The 20,104-nt window shown below is 40.0% G+C and overlaps 1 protein-coding gene across 1 annotated transcript in view; it reads right to left on the bottom strand.

The window, feature by feature from the left end:
* DOCK1 (dedicator of cytokinesis 1) overlaps positions 1–20,104 on the bottom strand; it is a 906,712-nt gene that overhangs the window by 42,624 nt on the left and 843,984 nt on the right. The window contains exon 47 of the mRNA XM_030202953.1: positions 755–892. Coding sequence (XP_030058813.1) covers positions 755–892 — 138 coding nt within the window. The remainder of the gene's footprint in view (positions 1–754; positions 893–20,104) is intronic.

Here is a 20,104-nt window from a genome sequence, read left to right as displayed (position 1 = left end):
CTAGGCGCGATATATAGAATCCAGCAGTTAACTTTTACGTGTTTTTCATGATGCAGTTAGGTGTGTGCCCATTTACACCTGTCATTGACCTGGCATAAATGATTGCATCTAAATTTAGGAGTGCAAAATTGAGTTTAAGCTAGTATTTAATAATGGCATCTTGGAACATAAATGTCATTATAGAATTGGTGGTCAGGATGCAGCACTGGTGCACATAACTGGAAGTGCCAAATTATGAATTGCTACCTATAGTTGTACATTCTCTAGATGCCACCATTTTAGCTCCATCTCCATCATAACCCAGTTTCCTGTTTGCATTGTGCTGCAGTCCTCAGCATAACCATTGTTTAATGAGTTCATGTAATATGATTTGCCAGCAGAAACTATTAAAAGCTAACAAATTTCTTGAATATACCCATTATAGCTCATGAAGCATTTGGTTAGGGCAGCACTTTGGCTTTCTTTAGGATGAAAGTTCACCTCTGTGTAGGTTCCAAGCCCTAAGAGGGGAGTCTCTTGCAAAATTCCATGCTCTACTTCCATTCATGTCACCAAACCAAACCAAACCAAATTAACAGAAATGAAAAAATAGTGACCACCCTCCCCTCAATATAAATCATCTCTATTTGAAGGGTAAAATGTACAGTACATAACTTATAAAAAGAAAAACTGAAACTGTACTAGTAGAAGAAAGGGTTATCTGAATTTACTTCCATTTCAACAGCATGTTCTAAAATTCTTGTTTAATACTTACAATTGTCCTGACCCCATATTGCTTTTCCACTTTATCTTTAAGTTGCTTGAAACAGACTTCCATTCTCTCATGGAAAGGTCGCAGTGCTTCAGTTACTTTTTCCCCATGAATTCGGATTCCTTCAGTAAGGAATGGGATCTAAGCAGGATGAGAAAAATAAAATTTTACTTTTCTCTAAGCATTGCCCTGGAAAACGAATCTCGTACACAGTTGTTTTGAATTTCCAGGGCCTCAGAATTTTGCAACAATAATCCTTGCTGGAAGAAAATAAGCAATAGAAGTTGATACATAAGCTTGTGCAACATTTACACATGAAAATTCTCTACATGTGGAAATAATGATTTTAGAAATCTATTTACATGTTTAGTCCACAATTTGAAAATTTAGGTGGTGGAGGGGGGTTGTAAATGGGCTAGCAAAGCACACATGCACTTTTGATTTTATATTTCTATATTTAAAAAAAACATCTGGACAATGGTATTTACACCTGCCCCAAGACAGACATTAGCATAAGTTAACAAGTCATTTGGACTTAAGGATTGCACCACAAATTGAATGAGCAACTGTGTCAACCTCTCTGCTGTTTTTTTTCACTCAACTCCTAAGACATCTTTTCCTGGATGTCCAGGTTTATGAAATCTGCCAGTTAATACGTGCAAGTTGCAAAATTACTACTACTACTACTACTATTTATCATTTCTATAGCGCTACAAGGCGTACGCAGCGCTGCACAAACATAGAAGAAAGACAGTCCCTGCTCAAAGAGCTTACAATCTAATAGAGAAAAAATAAATAAAGTAGGCAAATCAAATCAATTAATGTGAACGGGAAGGAAGAGAGGAGGGTAGGTGGAGGCGAGTGGTTACAAGTGGTTACGAGTCAAAAGCAATGTTAAAGAGGTGGGCTTTCAGTCTAGATTTAAAGGTGGCCAAGGATGGGGCAAGACGTAGGGGCTCAGGAAGTTTATTCCAGGCGTAAGGTGCAGCGAGACAAAAGGCGCGAAGTCTGGAGTTGGCAGTAGTGGAGAAGGGAACAGATAAGAAGGATTTATCCATGGAGCGGAGTGCACGGGAAGGGGTGTAGGGAAGGACGAGTGTGGAGAGATACTGGGGAGTAGCAGAGTGAATACATTTATAGGTTAGTAGAAGAAGTTTGAACAGGATGCAAAAACGGATAGGGAGCCAGTGAAGGGTCTTGAGGAGAGGGGTAGTATGAGTAAAGCGACCCTGGCGGAAGATGAGACGGGCAGCACAAAGCCCCAGGGGATGCTGTTTTGTTTGAATGTGTTCCTTTGTATAATAGCTGCTCAGGCCGAGCGTACCATCAAAATACACATGTATTTCTCTTGCCCTTATAGGTATATTACAAAAGGCTGCACGTTAGATAACCATTTTGTAATACCTTGCTAACTGTAAATGTCTTTTTCTATCTAGATGACCTCTGCAAAATTAGGATTTAAGTTTTCATCTGAAAATTCACCTAAATTGAATAAAAGATATTATGGAGTATGTTTACTAAGGTGCGTTAGTGTTTCTAATGTACCCTTAAATTTAAGGCACGTTAAACGCTAACACACCTATACATGTCTATAGGAGCATTAGCGTTTAACGCACATAAACCATTTACAAGCGTTAAAAATGCTAATGCGCCCATAGCGCACCTTAGTAAACATAGGTGTATGAGTAGCATTTTAGAAAGGACATACAAATAGGACCAGACATCTAGGTTGGGACAACTCATATTCCACTAGTTTCAAAGAACAAGATCTGCCAATGTAGATCCTGTTTTAAAATGCATGGGGAAACGCACATCTGTGCACTAGCTGCATATGGCAGAACATTCGTTTTAGAAAAAAATGGATGTATAAAATATCAAGGGGGCAAAACTAGAACATGAATATTCCTTTGACGGCACATGGCCATTCATGTTCTGAAATGGCAACATAAACCTTTATGTCAGCCATTTTAGAAACATAAATGTTTACTTTTCCCAAAGCTATCACAGAGCTGTTTCCTTTTCTAGTTTTGTTTTCGAGGGGGAAGGGGAATCATCCACTGCACGATTAAGAAGGTGGACTCTCCTAATCCCTGTAGTTGAGTGCCGCTCAATAGGAACACTTTTCTGTTATTTAGACAGTTTAGATTTTGATGCCCAACATTGGAGATATAGATATTCATTCCCCCTCTGCACTAGAGCTTGAAAATCCATTTATTAGGCCTACCCTAGGCCTGCTCACAACATATCCAGACCACATCCCACTGCCATATGGACAGGTTTTAGTTCGCATCCCAGCTTTGTAAAATTGGGAGTTGGATATTCATGCACCAGTAAGGTGTTAGAGTTGTAACTGTCACTCCATGTGGCTTACTCCCGTCTATTTCACTGCTGTTTAAGTTGAAGTGACTAATACTGGTTTCCATCCTTTTGCCACTCATTCCTGAATTCATTCACAATTTTTTTTTTTAACTCAACCACTTTCTCCAGGAAGCTATTTCAGGGATATACTACCCTTCCCATGAAGAAATATTTCCTGATGTTGCTACTGAGTCTACCTCTTTGCAGCTTTATGACATGTTCCCAATTTTTACAGTTCCCTTTTCTTTGGAAAGGGCTCATTTCTTGACAGGTAATTATACGAAATGAACCATTTCTTCATCTTTTTTTGTTTCTTTGAGTATTTTTTCCTTCTGATGCTTTTATTCCATCTTCCTCCTCTCCTACATATATACCTTCCTACCTCTTTCTCATCTTCCTCCCCCCCTCCTCATTTATCCATTTTGAAGTCACTCTTGTAAGCAGGACACAATGAAGTTCATTTTCAAAGCACACAAACTTACAAAGTTACATAGAGGGGCATTTTCGAAAGAAACGTCCAAATTCCGAACAGAAAAGAAGGTCATTTCCAAAAAAGATGGACGTCTATCTTTTGTGTTCAAAAATACCATGGACGTCCGGTGATTTGGACTCCCTTTTTTGGTCCATTTTCGAACAAAAGACGTCCAAATGCAAGGTGTCCAAAACAGAGGAGGAGTGGCTTAATGGTTAGTGCAGCAGGCTTTGATCCGGCCAACATGGGTTCAATTCCCACTGCTGCTCCTTGTGACTTTGGGCAAGTCAAATGCACAAGGGGTATTTTTGGATTGCATAGTGCAGGAGACTATCGCTAAAGCGGTTTTCATAAGACTAGCGCTACCTAAGCCCTGAAGCAGTTTTTTTACGAAACGCTGGCCACGTTGGCTTGGAGCGTCTGAAGAAGTGTGTCTGAAGTCTTCTAGCGTCAAAGATAAGTGCTTATTTTGCACTAAGTTCGAATATATTGTGAAGCAAAAATTTTATGGAACTATTAAATTTGTCACTACAGCTATCTTCTTAAATCTGTCAGTGAGCAATGATTAATATGCTTTCTTGGAGGTTTTTTTTAGAGCCAATGATGAACAGAGGATCAGACTAAGATCCGTTTTAGCTCCAATAGACTGATATATTGTCTAGGAGCTTTGTGAGGCTCTTTTTTCCTCCAGATTATACTCCAATAATATACTGATTTTCTATATCATTCTGTTGAGAGGAAAATGTAGTATAGTGTTAGTATTTTTGGATATGACATCTAAGTCTGAATTTGGATGTTTTTTGTATAACATCCAAAATCAGAATAGGAAAGGTCATTTTCTACAAAAAAAATAAAAGTATCTTTTCCTTTTCAAAATGATGTTAGGAAAAATGTTTTGTGATTTGGATGTTTTATTTTTTGGTTCATTTTCAAACAAATACATCCAAATGCAAAACGTAGAAAATCCACAATAAAGTGAAACCATTTACATGTTCTAAGTGTGGTAAAAGCTTGGGCTGTAATGTAAATCTCAAGGTGCATCAGAAGGTCCACACGGGAGAGAAACCATTTGCATGGATAGAGTCTGGTAAGAGCTTTGGTAAGAAAGTAAACCTCACAATGCACCAGAGAATACAAACAGGAGTGAAACCATTTACATGTCCTGAGTTTGGTAAAAGCTTTGGTTGGAAAGAAAGCCTCATATGGCATCAAAGAAGCCACACAGGGATGAAACCATTTACATGCACTGAGGAGATAAAAGCTTCAGTTGCATTGGGATAGGTAATTTGGGAATGTACACTCTTGCTATGAAGTATGGAAAAACAGCACCTCTGGTATTTAGATATATGTAATGAAACCTCCTTTTCATCTATAGATCTGAATTCAAAGTCCAAATCTAATGATAAACAATAGACACAAGGCTCAGATGTTATAAAAAAAAATAGAAAGCTTGGCATCGGGTAGAATAGTAGAAAAGTGACATCCCAGGAGGCAATAGGATATCCTTGGGGGCACTGCAGTGGAATTTATAAAATGCTCCCAGGTACACATCTCACCATTGCTCCCTTACCTTGTCTGCTGAGCCCCCCAAAACCCACTACCCTCAACTGTACATCACTACCATAGCCCTTACAGGTGAAGGGAGCACCAATATGTGGGTACAGTGGGTTTCTGGTGGGTTTTGGAGGGCTCACAGTTTCCTCCACAAGTGTAACAAGTAGGGGGAGGTAGAAGCCTGGGTCCACCTGTCTGCAGTGCACTGCACCACTACTAAACTACTCCAGGGACCTGCATGCTATTCTAATTGACCTGAGTATAACATCTGAGACTGGCAAGTAATATTTTTAATCACATTTTTTGGGGTGGGAGGGTGTTAGTGACCACTGGGGGAGTAAGGGGAACTGATCCCCAAGTCCCTCCAGTGGTCAGCTGGTCATTTGGGGCACCTCTTTTGTGGAGTAGAGGAATAGCCTAGTGGTTAGTGCAGCAGACTTTGATCCTGGGAAAGTGGGTTCAATTCCCACTGAAGCTATTTGCTATAGGAACAGGTCTAGCTCAAAACGTCCAAGTTTAAGTTTTGGATGTCTTTGTTTTGTTCCATTATTGCTGAAAGACATCCATGTCTTAGGAACGCCCAAGTCCCGTCTTGAACACAGCCCTGGCATTCCCCCTTGAGACTTGGACGTCCTTCTGACAGACTTCAGAGAAAGACATCCAAAAAGAGGTTTCGATAATACTGATTTGGACGTTTCTGTGAGATAAATGTCCAAATGCTGACTTATGTCACTTTTTGGACGTCTATCTCTTTTGAAAATGAGCCTGCTAGTAAGCTGTGTAACTTTATAAGTCTATGTGTTTTGAAAATGAGCCTCCATACCTACTCTTACCATCCTTAGAAAAGGACAAAGATAGCTGCAAAAGAGTCTATCCTTTTTCGCATCTGTTCCATAGACTACTTTTTTTTTTTTTAGCCATGGTCTTTCAAATCACTCTCAAATTTAAGTTCATTTTTCACAGGAAATACAAAATACATTTAGTATAAAGGCTGGAAGGTTCTACTGTTTACAGTAATGAGCTGAAAACAATTTGCTCATTTTACTGACATCCTTGTAATTTTGGGCAAGTCACTATCTTGTGTTACCTGAATACCCATTTAGACTGTAAGCTCTCTGATGAATGAACTTGTACCTTTATATAATCTGTAGTATATCGTTATATAAATATAAGACTCAAATACCATACTTCACCAAAGTCATTCCAAAGCTAAACATCTGGTACTTGTAAGCTATCATATTGCCTTCCGAAAATGTTTTGACCTTAGGCATTGCTTAAAGACAATCCTAACAAGAACTAACAGTATGGTTTATTCACATTAGAACACCTCCACTCAGACACTGCACATTTTTTGAAGATTTAATGGAAGAGCCACATTTATTCTGGCTTAAAAATGAGAACCATCACTTATGTGCTCAGCCTGCTGTCAAAAAAAAAAAAGAAAAGAAATCCCAGCCAACATAGCGTTTTATAATTAGTTCATAATGCGGAGGTGTAGCTGACCTTTCAACATATTTTAAGGGAGACATTTTCATTCCCACAGCCAGAAAGACCCATCATTAGTTCTATACCTGAAGCCAAAGACAAATATTTCTTTGTCTAGTCCAGCACCAGCCAATCCACTGTTCTAACTCCAAATTGTGGGGCCCTTTTACTAAGCCGCGTAAGCGTCTATGCACACCCAATTTGCACCAAAATGGAGTTACCACCTGACTACCGCGTGGCTTTTGCGGTAATTTCATTTTTGGCGCACAGCCCATATGTATGGCCAAAAAATAATTTTTATTTTCAGACGCGCATAATGGATGCACCAAGAGGCATTTGACGCACGTAGGTCATTACCGCCCGGTTACTGCGCGAGTCTTTACCACTAGGTCAATGGCTGGTGGTAAGGTCTCAGACCCAAAATGGACGCGCGGCAATTTTGATTTTGCCGCATGTCCATTTTCGGAAAAAATTTAAAAAGGCATTTTTTTCACAGGCAAGCTGCATGCCCAAAACCCGCGCACACATTACCGCAAGCCATTTTTCTGCGCACCTTTGTAAAAGGACCCCTATATTATTTATATGAAAGGGAATCTAAAAGGCTTTCCCCAACCTAACAACTAAGATGCTAACTATTCTTTAAAAAAAATTGCAAGAGATTTGTGTCACCTGAGCACTGATTGAAATCATCTAATGTGTAATAGGAAATGAACAAAATCTTTTCTAAGAGGCTATATAAATAAAATATACTATACGCTTCCTAAGTTTCAAGCTTGCCGTTGTAATATAGGGAAAGGCATAACAGACAAGATATCTATTTCTTTCGCAGATGCATTCTAATGTAGCTATATTACTTTACTGAGCTAGGATTATTTAAGCGTGAAAAATCCAGCTTTCCTCTTGCATCCTTTCTGGGGTAACTGAAAAATCTGCAGAATTATTTAACGAAGAGGCAAAAGGCATACGTTTGAGAACCAGGAGAAAAGATAAGTATTACGATCTTTTAGATCTTGTCTTATATGTTTATATGTTAATATGCAGCATGAGTTTATTCTATTTTGTGCCACTTACTGTTGGAATGGCATAAAGAGTACTTATCATTTGTAAAAGATGTGTGCTAGAAGTAGAACAAGGATATGTAATCATGTGGAAAATGCATTTAGTATGAGGAGAAACTACCTTTCCTACCTACCATACTGTATGTGAGGCAGAAGGGCAAATGACTAAAATAAACAGGATGTTATGATACTGGGAATCTACCTGGCAGAAGAAAGTTAACATAGACAAGTGCAAAGTGATATACAGAGGGAAAAATAAACCCAACTAGAGGTACAAGGGTTCTGAGTTAGGAGTCACCACCCACGAAAATGATCTTGGAGTCACTGTGGTCAATGAGGGTAATTCTGTAACAGGATGTCTAGGATAAGAGGGTAAGGAGATGCAATTTTAAACCTATTCAATGAAGAAAATTAGGTGCCTTCTTTTCTCTACAGAATACTGGCAAAAGTGGAAGAAAATGTGCTTATATTTATAACATGATTGCTTACAACAGCCCTATATAGCTGGTGTAAACAGCCACACCTAGATGCTAGCCACAACACATGTAAATGATAGAATACTATAATTTATAAATGTATTTGCACGATCCTTCAATGCGCGATTCAAATTCTATCTATACACACATTTGCCAGCAAAGCACACATAATCAAAACATAATGTGTATTTTTCTGCTGGTTGGTAATCTCTAAGAGACCATTTACATGTGTGAGTGGCCACTTACGCATCTAAATGACTAAAATTTGCACATGTTCTTGCCACCTAAAACTTGGTGGCTGCTTATAAATTTACCCCCAATACACTGACTTTTTCATCCCAGTATGCTGCAGCTGTTAAAAAAGCAAGCAAAATGTTAGGGATTATCCGAAAAGGAAATGGAGAACAAAACTGAGATGATCTCTGGGGCGATCATTCCTTGAGCACTGTGCAATTTTGGTCACCACATCTGAAAGGATACAGTAGAACTAGAAATAGTAACGACAATAATAAAGTGTGTGGAAAACCTCCTCTATGAAGAAAGGCTACACAGAGGACAGCTCTTCAGCTTGGAGAAAAGACAAAAGAGGGTATGTGATAATTCATAAAATCATGAATGTGGTGGGACAGTTAAATATGAAAATGATTGTTTAACCTATCAAACAACACAAAGACAAGAGGACATCCCATGAAACTAATAACCAGCAAAATGAAAAAAAAATCATACAAAGTTGGTTTTTTCACACTAGAGTTGATTTTAAGACCTTTTGCCTAGTTTATAAGATCTTTTATGTCCATTCCATTGGATCATATCACTCTGGTACATTAAACATCACTAAGTTGATCTATCTGCAGACACTATTCTTTAGATTTAGCTTCCCACTCAACTTAGGGGTATTTTAGATTACTATAAGTACATAAGTACATAAGTAGTGCCATACTGGGAAAGACCAAAGGTCCATCTAGCCCAGCATCCTGTCACCGACAGTGGCCAATCCAGGTCAAGGGCACCTGGCACGCTCCCCAAACGTAAAAACATTCCAGACAAGTTATACCTAAAAATGCGGAATTTTTCCAAGTCCATTTAATAGCGGTCTATGGACTTGTCCTTTAGGAATCTATCTAACCCCTTTTTAAACTCCGTCAAGCTATCTGTTAGGAAGTCATTGAAAACTTTCTTATTCAAGAAATATCTAGAAGTATGATACAATGTCCATATACAGCTTCATTTGCTGTAACCTGCTTTGATTCTTTGAGGGGAAATTTAGTGGGATAAAAAAGCTGTTCTTATCTATATTAATAATTCTCACCTCAAATTCTGAAGCTCACAGTGTGGCAGGGAAACACTGAAGCCCTGTACTGTGTGTAGCCTGTCAGCACCACTCACTCTCACTGTCACTCATACAGCCACCCTCAGCCACGCCCCAGACACGCCCCATCCGGACATAATTCGCTACCTGAACGTTCCATTGAAGCCACAAGCTCCTGCCACTTCCGTGAAGGGTTCGTAACTTCATGGTGGTGAAGCCTCTGTCTGTCTGTCACGCCCTCGCGTCCAACGTCGTTATGTTGGGGGCGGAGCCATTTTGCTGAAAGCAGGACGTCGCATCCCTGCCACACTGTGACCTTCACAATTGCAGGTGAGAATTATTAATATAGATAACAATCTCCACCCCCCCCAGGGCTAGCCTGCTTCTTGCTCCCCAAATGCGCCTCCAGCCTGTATCAGCCCTCCCCCCACCAACTCACAGTGACACAACATGATGCCCCTGCCCACGACAGCTCCCGTCTCCCAAACAGCCTGCCTCAATTAGGCTCGCTCCGATGGTACTCCCAACTGCAGCCTTCTCTGTAGGATCCAGCTCCCTCCCCAAACGTGCCTCCAGCCTCTATCACCCCTCCCCCCACCAACTCGCACGGACGCAACCCGATCCCCCTGCCCACGACAGCTCCCATATCCCAAACAGTCTGCCTCAATCAGGCTCTCACCGATGCTACTCCCAACTGCAGCTTTCTCTATAGGATCCAGCTCGCTCCACAAACGTGCCTCCAGCCTCTATCACCCCTCCCCCCACCAACTCACACGGATGCAACCCGATCCCCCTGCCGATGACAGCTCCCCTCTCCCAAACAGCCTGCCTCAAGCAGGCTGGGACCGACGCTACTCCCAAATGCAGCCTTCTTTGTAGGACGTTCCAGCACAAGTACCACTACACTGCAGCTGTGGCACAGAGGGCCAGAAACGCCATTCTGCTGCAGCTGCAAACACCAACGTCACACCTGGCCCTACATTGTACTGAGGGAAGACAAAAGGACAGCAGATGCTACACCACAGGTAAACCAAACCACAAAAAAACAAAAACCACACACAACATACACACACACTGAACTGACACAGGAAGTACAGAATTGTAAACCACATTGCCTATTCGGGGGACAGCAGCAATTACATGGCAGGATGCAGTCACACACCCACACATACTGCCCCCTACCCACCACTTCGCAACACACTCTCTCACATTCACACACACACACACGATCTCTATGTGACACACATGATCTGTCACACACCCGCCCCTCCCCCCCTCTGTCAATCTCCCCCCCCCCCCCCCCCCCACACACACACACTGTCATGCAGGACATGGATAGATGCACACTCACCCTCTATCTCTGTATCGCCCTACCCCCACCAACGCTCAAACCCCGCAAAGCCCGCCACACTCGCACATTCACTCTCTCTCATACAGTTACTCTCACGCACACACACTCTGAGGAAAAACCTTGCTAGCGCCCGTTTTATTCGTTTCAGAAACGGGCATTTTTTCCTAGTAAGTCTATATTGTTTGAATTGACCTGAACATTGGCATTCATTGCTACAAATTGCACTGCCAGTGCCTTAACCAGGTCATAGACTACAGTCAAGATCGATTCAAGAGTAACTATTAGAGGCCTCTGAAGCTGTATTTCAAATGGTGCCATCGTCAAAGTCAAGCTGCCTCTGTCAGGAACAGTCAGTCCCTTCTCCTTCTTTGACATGCTACTACCTCTGATGCCATATCCAAGGCTGATGACCCAGAGGTGATCAGATCACTTCCTCATATGCTCCAGGGCCTTCCCCCATATGATGCTAGAATCCAGAGAAACACATTGGTTCTCCACTGAAGGACCCACAGAGCTGGACGAGAATTAATGAGGTGGGGGTGACCGAATATCGGACGTCTAAGATAGATCTGACAATGGCGTTAAGACAGCTGGCGACTCCAAAACCCGGAGAAATCAGCCCTTCATGCCAAACCTAAGTATCCATCGGTTCGAATGCAGAAACAGAAGGTTGAGTTGAGGGTTCTGAGAGAAAAAAACCCTCATTTTTCTCCTCCTTCTTCAACATCACGAAAAGTGTGTTAATAGCCGCACTATGCTGCAGCTGCCATCTTAGCTCCTTCCCTCCTTCTAGTAGTGTTAACTGTTAATGTGCAGTAACTAGCTCCAAATCAACTGTAAGGCACAGTTCCTGCCCATTTTCTGCCCGGTTCCATGTTAGCTGTTAACATAGCAGATACATATATTAACTGCTATGACACTGTGTTAACTTTTAGGAGGCATTAACTGTCAAATTAAAGCTAACGCAGCTTTAGCAATCAGGCCCCAAATTAAAAAAATTAATATTTTTGTTGTAATGCTATATACATGCAATGTATGTCATCAATATTTATTACATTTAGCTGTGAAACCTATAGCTAATGTGGACTGCTGCTGCTTTATTTCAAAATATAAATACTAGCACTTTGTTGCTGAGCAACTATTAACCAATCTCACATTAACTCTCTTCCACAGTCACATCACAGCTCTTGGGAATGCTCAGAGGAGTCTATAGCACTATATATATAGACTGAAGCTTTCTAGTGCTATAGACTCCTCTGAGCATTCCCAAGAGCTGTGATGTGACTGTGGAAGAGAGTTAATGTGAGATTGGTTAATAGTTATATATAACCATTGGTTATATATAACCAATGTTAATGTGAGATTAATGTGAGATTGGTTAATGGTTATATATAACCATTCTTCCATGACTGGGTACACATGCTTAATTACACGGGAGTGGAACAGTAAACCACAATCGTTTCTGAAACAGACTACTGAAACTGAAAAATCAAAGCATCTTCAGTCAGGCTGTGCTAAACACCTCCTCTGCATACATACATATGTGGACACTCATGGAATTTATATAACGTTTTCCACTGACAGTGGGTATGGATTTGGTAATATTCAGAGATACGATCTATAAAAATTAATGTATGAGCACCTCATGGGTTTCACAAATGACATGTTATTGCATTTTACACCTGTATAATATCACAATTTTAGCACAACAAAAAAAGCGACATTATAGAACTACGTTTATGCTAGTTACAGAAAAACTGTCATATACAATTTCAACATGGGATTTTGGTTATTTAAATGACTATAAAATTATTTTAAGAAATACATAAGTGTTTTCATCTGAAAGCTATTGCCTTCTGGTATGAAGCATTCTACTAAATTTCATAGACTGAACTGGCACTACTATTGCTTAACTAGTTCATTAATGACCTAGAATAAGGAAAAAAGAGTGACTCAATCGCCTTCGTAGAAGATACAAAAATATTCAGTGTAGTAGAAATACAACCTAACTGAGGAACAGCAAAAGGAACTTGCTACACTGGAGAGCTTGGTGTCTATATGTGAAATGAAATTATTAAGGTGTGTTATAGCCAAAACATGTGTTATTTGCCCCTTAATACATATTAAGGGCCTGATTCTATATTTGGCACTGAAAAAATTGTTGCATATGCCTAAAGTTAGGCACAGTGTATAGAATATGTATAGCGCCATCCTATTCTATAAACCAGGCCTAAAGTTAGGCACAGTGTAGAGAATATGAGTACCATCCTATTCTATAAACCACGCCTAAAATTAGGCATAGTGTATAGAATACGCGTAACGCCATCCTAGTCTGTAAACCACACCTAAAGTTAGGCACAATGTATAAAATATGCGAAGCACCATCCTATTCTATAAACTAGGCCTAAAGTTAGGCACAGTGTAGAGAATACGCATAGCGCTGTCTACATGACAAACATAGGCACAGCCATTTACACCAATGAAGAGCTGGTGTCAATGCTCATGCTTAAATTTAAGCGTGGAAAGGGTTATTCTATAATACTGTGCGTAAATTTTAGGAATGCCCATGACCCGCCCATGCTCCTCCCATGGTCAGGTCCACTTTTGAGATCCATGTGGTAGAATTTATGCAGTCTACTTTATAGAATACACTCAGCAAGTAGTGCGTGTAGATTCTAATTAGTGCTGATAATTGCTTGTTAACATCAAATTATCAGCACTGATTAGCTTGTTAACAAATTGAGTTGCACGTGCAAATTCGAATATGCCCAGATTGGTGCGCACAACTCTAGTTGCACTATATAGAATTTGCAAATGAAAATAATATACGTTATACTACCTTAACACACATTTTGATCAATATTCAAATGGTGTCAGACAGTAGTTGTTTTAAAAAATGCTGAGCAGAATTAGGCTCTAATATTCAACGTTTAGCTGTGTCCAAGCACCGGCATTGAATATCAACATCTGGACTTGGACAGTCCATTCGCTCTTATGCCAGTCTCAGCCGATATTCATCTGGGTTCTACATAAGACACATATTTGGGCCCCAGCTGAATATCAGCCAGGACCTATGCAGGCAGAGTGTTTATGTGCTGCCTCCCACCCCTCCACATACAATTTCTAACCTTACTTCCCACCCCACCCCCATCTCCCTAATTAGAACAGGACACCCCTGGGCCTAACTTCGCTCCTGGTGATCCAATGGGGTGTGAGACAGACTACTGCTAGAGGTTGTGGTGGTCATTTTTTATAATGGAGCTGCTAAGGGGCAGGAGAGAGTAAGGTTTGATTCTGCCCCCATCACCCCATTGGGTCACAATGTACTAAGGTAGGCATGGGGAGATGGAGGGGGTCAGTGATTGTGCTGGGGTGAAAAGCATGTCAAGGGGGAGGGGTTGTTGTGAGGGAGGGGAGAACACTACTCTGCAGACTGGGACCTGGAAGTTATGCAGAAGCCAGCCAATCTTTAGTGCCAGCACCCGCATACCTAACAGGGCAATATTAGGACTAATTTTATGTGGTCCTACATGCCTGGTTAGCTATTGCCAACTCCTCCATAACTACAGGCTCTGCCCCCTATACCAACCCTCACCTGCCCACTTCCAACATGGTTGGAGTGCCAATATTTAGCAGCATTGTCCGGTTCAGTGCCACTAAAATCAACAGATAGGTAGGCACAAGCTATTGAACAGGCAAGAGGCTCTGCTGTCCATTTAAATATCAACCCTGTTAAAATTAGTTACCATGGGATACATAGTAAGGAGATGCAAAACATGCAGATGCATGCAAAACACCTCATTGTTATGTATATCAAATAAAGCAGCACATTTCTCCTGGAAAAATAACACCACTATTTTCCCTGGCTGGGAGCATCAGGGACTGGTCAAAAATTAATAACCTCCCCCTTCCCTGTCACCCCCCCCCCCCCATATCAAGACCTCAACGAGCCTTCTACCCTATTGCAACAATCCTCCACCCCTCCCATAGGCCTCCCCCAGGCCTACCTATGTAAATCCCAAGGGTCAAAGGGGTACAAAGCAGAAGTGATCTGCAGTTGCTCCTGTCCCTACTGGCGCCGGGTTCAAAAAGCATTAGCAGCCTCTAGCAGTAGTCTTGTGGTACTATTAGCAGCCTCTAGCAATAGTCTCGTGGTACTACTGCTAGATGTCAAAATGCCGTATGTCAAGTGTCAGGCAGTATAGCCCAATTTGTGAGCTTGATTGCAAGTTACGTTATTCATGTGCTAAGGGAATGACTAGCCTCCAGTACTGAGATATCAAGATTAGTCAATCATATGGTAAACTAAACCATACCTTAATAACTACCCCCCTTAATACTAACAAGTGCAAAGTGATGCAGATGGGGAAACATAATCATAACTATAGGTACATAATGCTGGGTTCCATATTAAGAATTGTCATCCAGGAAAAGAATCTTGGAGTTGATGTTGACAATGCTTTGAAATCCACAGCTCAATTTGTGGTGACAGTGAAAAAATAGAATAGAATGTTAGTAATTGTTAAAAAAAAAGAAAGACTAAAATTACGAGTGTCATTATAGATATACTTCTGTACAGAACTATGGTGTAGTTCTGATCTTCCCATCATAAAAAAATGGTAAGAGCAGAACTAGAAAAGGTACAAAGAAGGGTGACAAAAATGATAAATGGGATGGAATAACTTTATTAAAACAAACAGGTTAGGGCTCTTCAGCTTGGAGAAAAGATAACTGAGAGGGAATATGATAGAATTTTATAAGATCATGAGTGTCTTCAAATAGTATAGAGGACACTCCATGAAATTAACTGGCAGAAGATTTAAAAGAAGTTGGAGAAAGTGTTTTTTTCACTCAGTGAACAGTCAGAGGATCTGACCAAGGTATCTAGGATAGCTGGACTTAAAAGAAGTTTAACCATATTCCTAGGAAAAAGTCCGAAATAGTTACTATTCAGTTAGATTGGAGACAGCCATATCAAATTCCTAGGAGCTAACAGTGAGCAATAAATCTGTTCTTTGGAATATGCCTGATACTTTCTAATGACATGGACTGGCTGCTGCCAGAGATATGATACTGCACTGGCCTGACATGGCACATCCCATATTCTTAAGTATTCTTTTCTGCTAATTCTCTGAGTTTATCCTTCTTTATAACTATGGCTAAAATACTGTGGGCATATTTAATCAGTGTTATTAAATGTATTAAAATATATTTATTTGATGTTCTTAATGTTAGTGCCAGTAAAACATAATTGTAGGTTGCTATCAATTTGATGAATTTTGTTGTAATATTTGTACATAAGTTCCATTAAAATTCATTTTTAATATAGTTATTAAGGGCAATGACATAATGCTGACATGAAATTACTCTCCTGGGAGCAAATTAGTTTTCTCAATAGGACATAAAGCTCCTCAAATCCAATCTGCTGTAAAAGCTTGCAAGAAAAATCAATATAGTTTTTGCAGACCAAACTAGTTTTTGTACAGCAATACTATTATGGTCAACTGAGGTTTTCTGCATTTTACAAGCTCTCAGGTTTTGCTGGATTTAAGACACAATATTTCTGATGTCAATTTACTGCCTTTGTTTACAGACAGTTGTCAAACTCTAGTCCCTGCTATTCATGGGATGTACTTGCATACCTTGTTTACAAGTAATTTACATAGTTTGGCTAACCCTCAAAACCAGACTCCTCGAGGACCTAAGATAGCTAATCCTGATCCACAGCATTCAAAATTAGAAATTATACTGCAGTGGAAAGTTTCGTGTCGCAACTAAAACACCAAAGCTAGATTAAGGTTATTGCGGGTGAACTTTCCAATATAGGAGGTAACTTTCTGAACTTTTTCTTGTGTGTAAACAACTTCTTATAAAATTATCCCACAGATTTCATGTGCAACTTTACAAGTGGCAACAAAAAGACATTTACTTTTATGTGACCTGCATGCAGGAGTTTGGGCAGAATTAGGAAGTATGCATGATATTTGCAAATTATGCTCCTAAGCAGGTATAAGGGCATATTTACTACTACTACTTATCATTTCTGTAGCGCTACAAGGCATATGCAGCGCTGTACACCATACACAAAAAGACAGTCCCTGCTCAAAGAGCTTACAATCTAGATAAGACAGGCAGACAGACAGAACAATTAAGGGTAAGGGAATAAAGAAGTGAGGATAAAAAGGACAGGGCAAGTGAGCAGTGGTTAGGCATGATTGAGGCAAGTTTTATAAGGTTGTTATATAGAGACATGTAGGACTCTCTGGGGATTATTTTAGAACCATTTCCATGTGCAAAGTTTTGCATTTAGATGTGTAAATGACAATTTCAGAAAGCTACTATTTCTATATGGAGGTCTATACCACGCAGAGATTTAAAGGGAGCATGGTTTGAGCTTCTTTTGGGAAGGCCAATAATCTGCATGTGTATTCTCCATTTAATATCAGGTTTTAGACTAGCTCAAAAGCATGCACAGAATGTAAAAAGTGCTTGTTTCAGCCAGGGCTTTACATGAGGGCTTAATCATTTGTGGTATATTTCCTTCTCCAATATGAAGAAAAATGAAAATTGCAGCATCCCTAATTATTTCGCTGCACTTATATGTCTAGGCTTTTAAAATATGACAGCTACATGTGGGCACGTCACCACTTGCAAGTGGAAGTTGCAATTACTCTCAAATTGTGTAAATTAAAAAGGGAATTAACACCTGGCTCATTAACTTAATGATATTTTATTGATTGGCATTTGCAAAGCAAGAGAATGTTACATATCATTCTTTTTATATATCTCTACATAAACTGGTCCAAAGTAACAGAGCTAACTACCATGACAGAAAATTTCACAAATCCTTCCAGCCATCACACCAGAGCCCTCTTCCACACAACCCTCTCTTCCATCATCAGTTCACTGGACCGAGTCCCCACGTTCCCTCCAGCCACCAGCACAAGAAAACAAGTCTATCTCCTGCCAATATCATTCACAGTATTACTTGATCTACAGCATTTTTGGCAACATAGACCAGGTGAACGGGATGGCCTTGGTAGCACTGGTGAATGGAAAATGAGGAGGGCAGCAGTTGGACATGGCTGGGAATGCGTGGAATGGAAGCCGGGTCCTGTCAATGGGTTAGAGGGCCCATAGTTTTATAAGGAAGATATTGGGGACCATTAGGTGGTCTGGAGATGAAAGGGTTGGTTTTGGACAAAGATTAAGATACTATCTCAGGTGATGACAAGAGGCCAGTGATCCAAATCAGCATACTACCTCCTTGTCGCATCAAGAAACAGTACTGTATAAATGATCTAAGAATGATGTTGCTCGGGAATGTGAGGAGGTAGCTCAATGTTGTTGACGACGTAGTAACAATGTTATTTTTAGTGTGAGGGAGAAGGATGGTAGATGGATCTGGTGATCCTGATTAGAAATATTTGCACTGTCCTGGTGAAATAACAGCTGTTGAAACCTAGCCACAAATGAATTTAGTCTGACAAAAGGCATCACCTACAACTTATTTCCTGACCTTGTTTTCTTTTATGTAGGTATTTCTGTAAAAAAACAAAAAAAAAAAAAAAAAAACACTGTTCCTTAGATGGGCCACCATGCCCTTAAGGCTGAGACCATTACAGTAAATATTAGTTACATTTTCACCTTTTCTAGGCAGCAACTTTATTATTACTGAAAACCCCCCATTAGTGAATCAATTGAACTTAACATTCTGAAAACTCAATATTATCAAAAGATTATCAACTTCTATAGCAGTATAACTACAGGTTTTCATGATGTCTTAATAATAATAATGATAAAAACAAAATGAATACCCAATTGAACAAGTGTTTGCTCTAGAACCCTTTGATCTGTTAACAAGGTGCACACTGAATGCTCATCAATATAAATCACCATTATCTTGAACATATTTCACCTTTTTTATCCTTTGGGGAAGATGGCTGGTCAGAATCACAGCTGATTAGTCTTTCAAAAGGAGTTTTCTTTATGTCATTGATTAACTCCTACCTTTAGTTTGAGGGATTACGTATTTGAAGCAGATAGGTCAGAATGTTACCCATGTTTGCAATATGTGAATATATGACTTGTTTTTCTTCTTTAATATGAACTTTGTGAGACGAAGGGCATATGTTTATTTCATCTCCGCTGCATAATTTTGTGAAACACAGATCATGTCAGGGCTTTGGTCTTTAATAGAGTGTTACTTTTGTATTACTTTTCTTTCCTTCTTTTTTTGTAGAGCTTTGCCTTATTGTCAAGGTTAATATTCAAAAGCACTTATGCAGTCAATGTTAATCGAATAATAGCTTTTGTTAATAAAAATTCAATGCAATTAATGGATATATTTTGGCTAGACAGCTCGATATTCAGTCAAAATTTATTCATTTAGAATTAAGTGGCTCCAAGGATGTTTTAGGTAGGGCCAAAATTTATGCAGATAGCTGCGATATTCAGCCACAAGCCAGGTAAATGTATTCATTTAGTGAAACTTGTAGAATTATGCAATTTTAACTTCAAACATTTACATTATCCTTTTAAGTTAAGGACTGCATATTCAGCAGTCTTATGTAAACTAATAGGGCCATTAAATCAGAAGAAATCACTAACTACCGTCCAGTGGCATCGATCCCGTTAATAGTCAAACTGATGGAAAACATGGTAACCAAACAACTTACAGATTATATAAAGAGATTCTCAATACTACACGAATCACAGTCAGGTTTTCACCCTCTCCACAGCACTGAAACAGTACTACTCACTCTCCTAGCCAAATTCAAGCAGGAAATAGCAATAGGCAAAAACATCCTTCTCCTCCAATTCGACATGTCTAATGCATTCGACATGGTAAATCACAATATATTAATAAGATTACTAGATAAGTTCGGGATTGGTGGAAACATACTTAGCTGGATCAAGGGCTTCCTAACTACAAGAACCTACCAAGTGAAATCAAACTCTAGCATATCATCATCGTGGAAAGTAGACTGTGGAGTACCACAAGGTTCACCACTATCACCAATCCTCTTCAACCTAATGATGGCCCCACTAGCCAAGTCTTTATCCACCCTAGGTCTTAACCCTTTCATATATGCAGACGATGTCATAATAGGAGAAGATCCACCAACAGGTGGAAAACTCGAGCACCCCACGGAAAAGTACAAAAATGTATAAAAAAGTGGGAGTACGACCAAGGAAACCAAAAACTGGAAGATGTTCTTAAAAAAGACTTTATTAAAGGTTGGAAGACTCGACACGTCGTGTTTCGGCCGTCAGGCCTGCATCAGGAG

The sequence above is a fragment of the Microcaecilia unicolor genome, chromosome 5 (assembly GCF_901765095.1).
Source record: "Microcaecilia unicolor chromosome 5, aMicUni1.1, whole genome shotgun sequence".
Classification (NCBI taxonomy): domain Eukaryota; kingdom Metazoa; phylum Chordata; class Amphibia; order Gymnophiona; family Siphonopidae; genus Microcaecilia; species Microcaecilia unicolor.
This window is presented reverse-complemented; position numbering and strand designations above follow the sequence as displayed.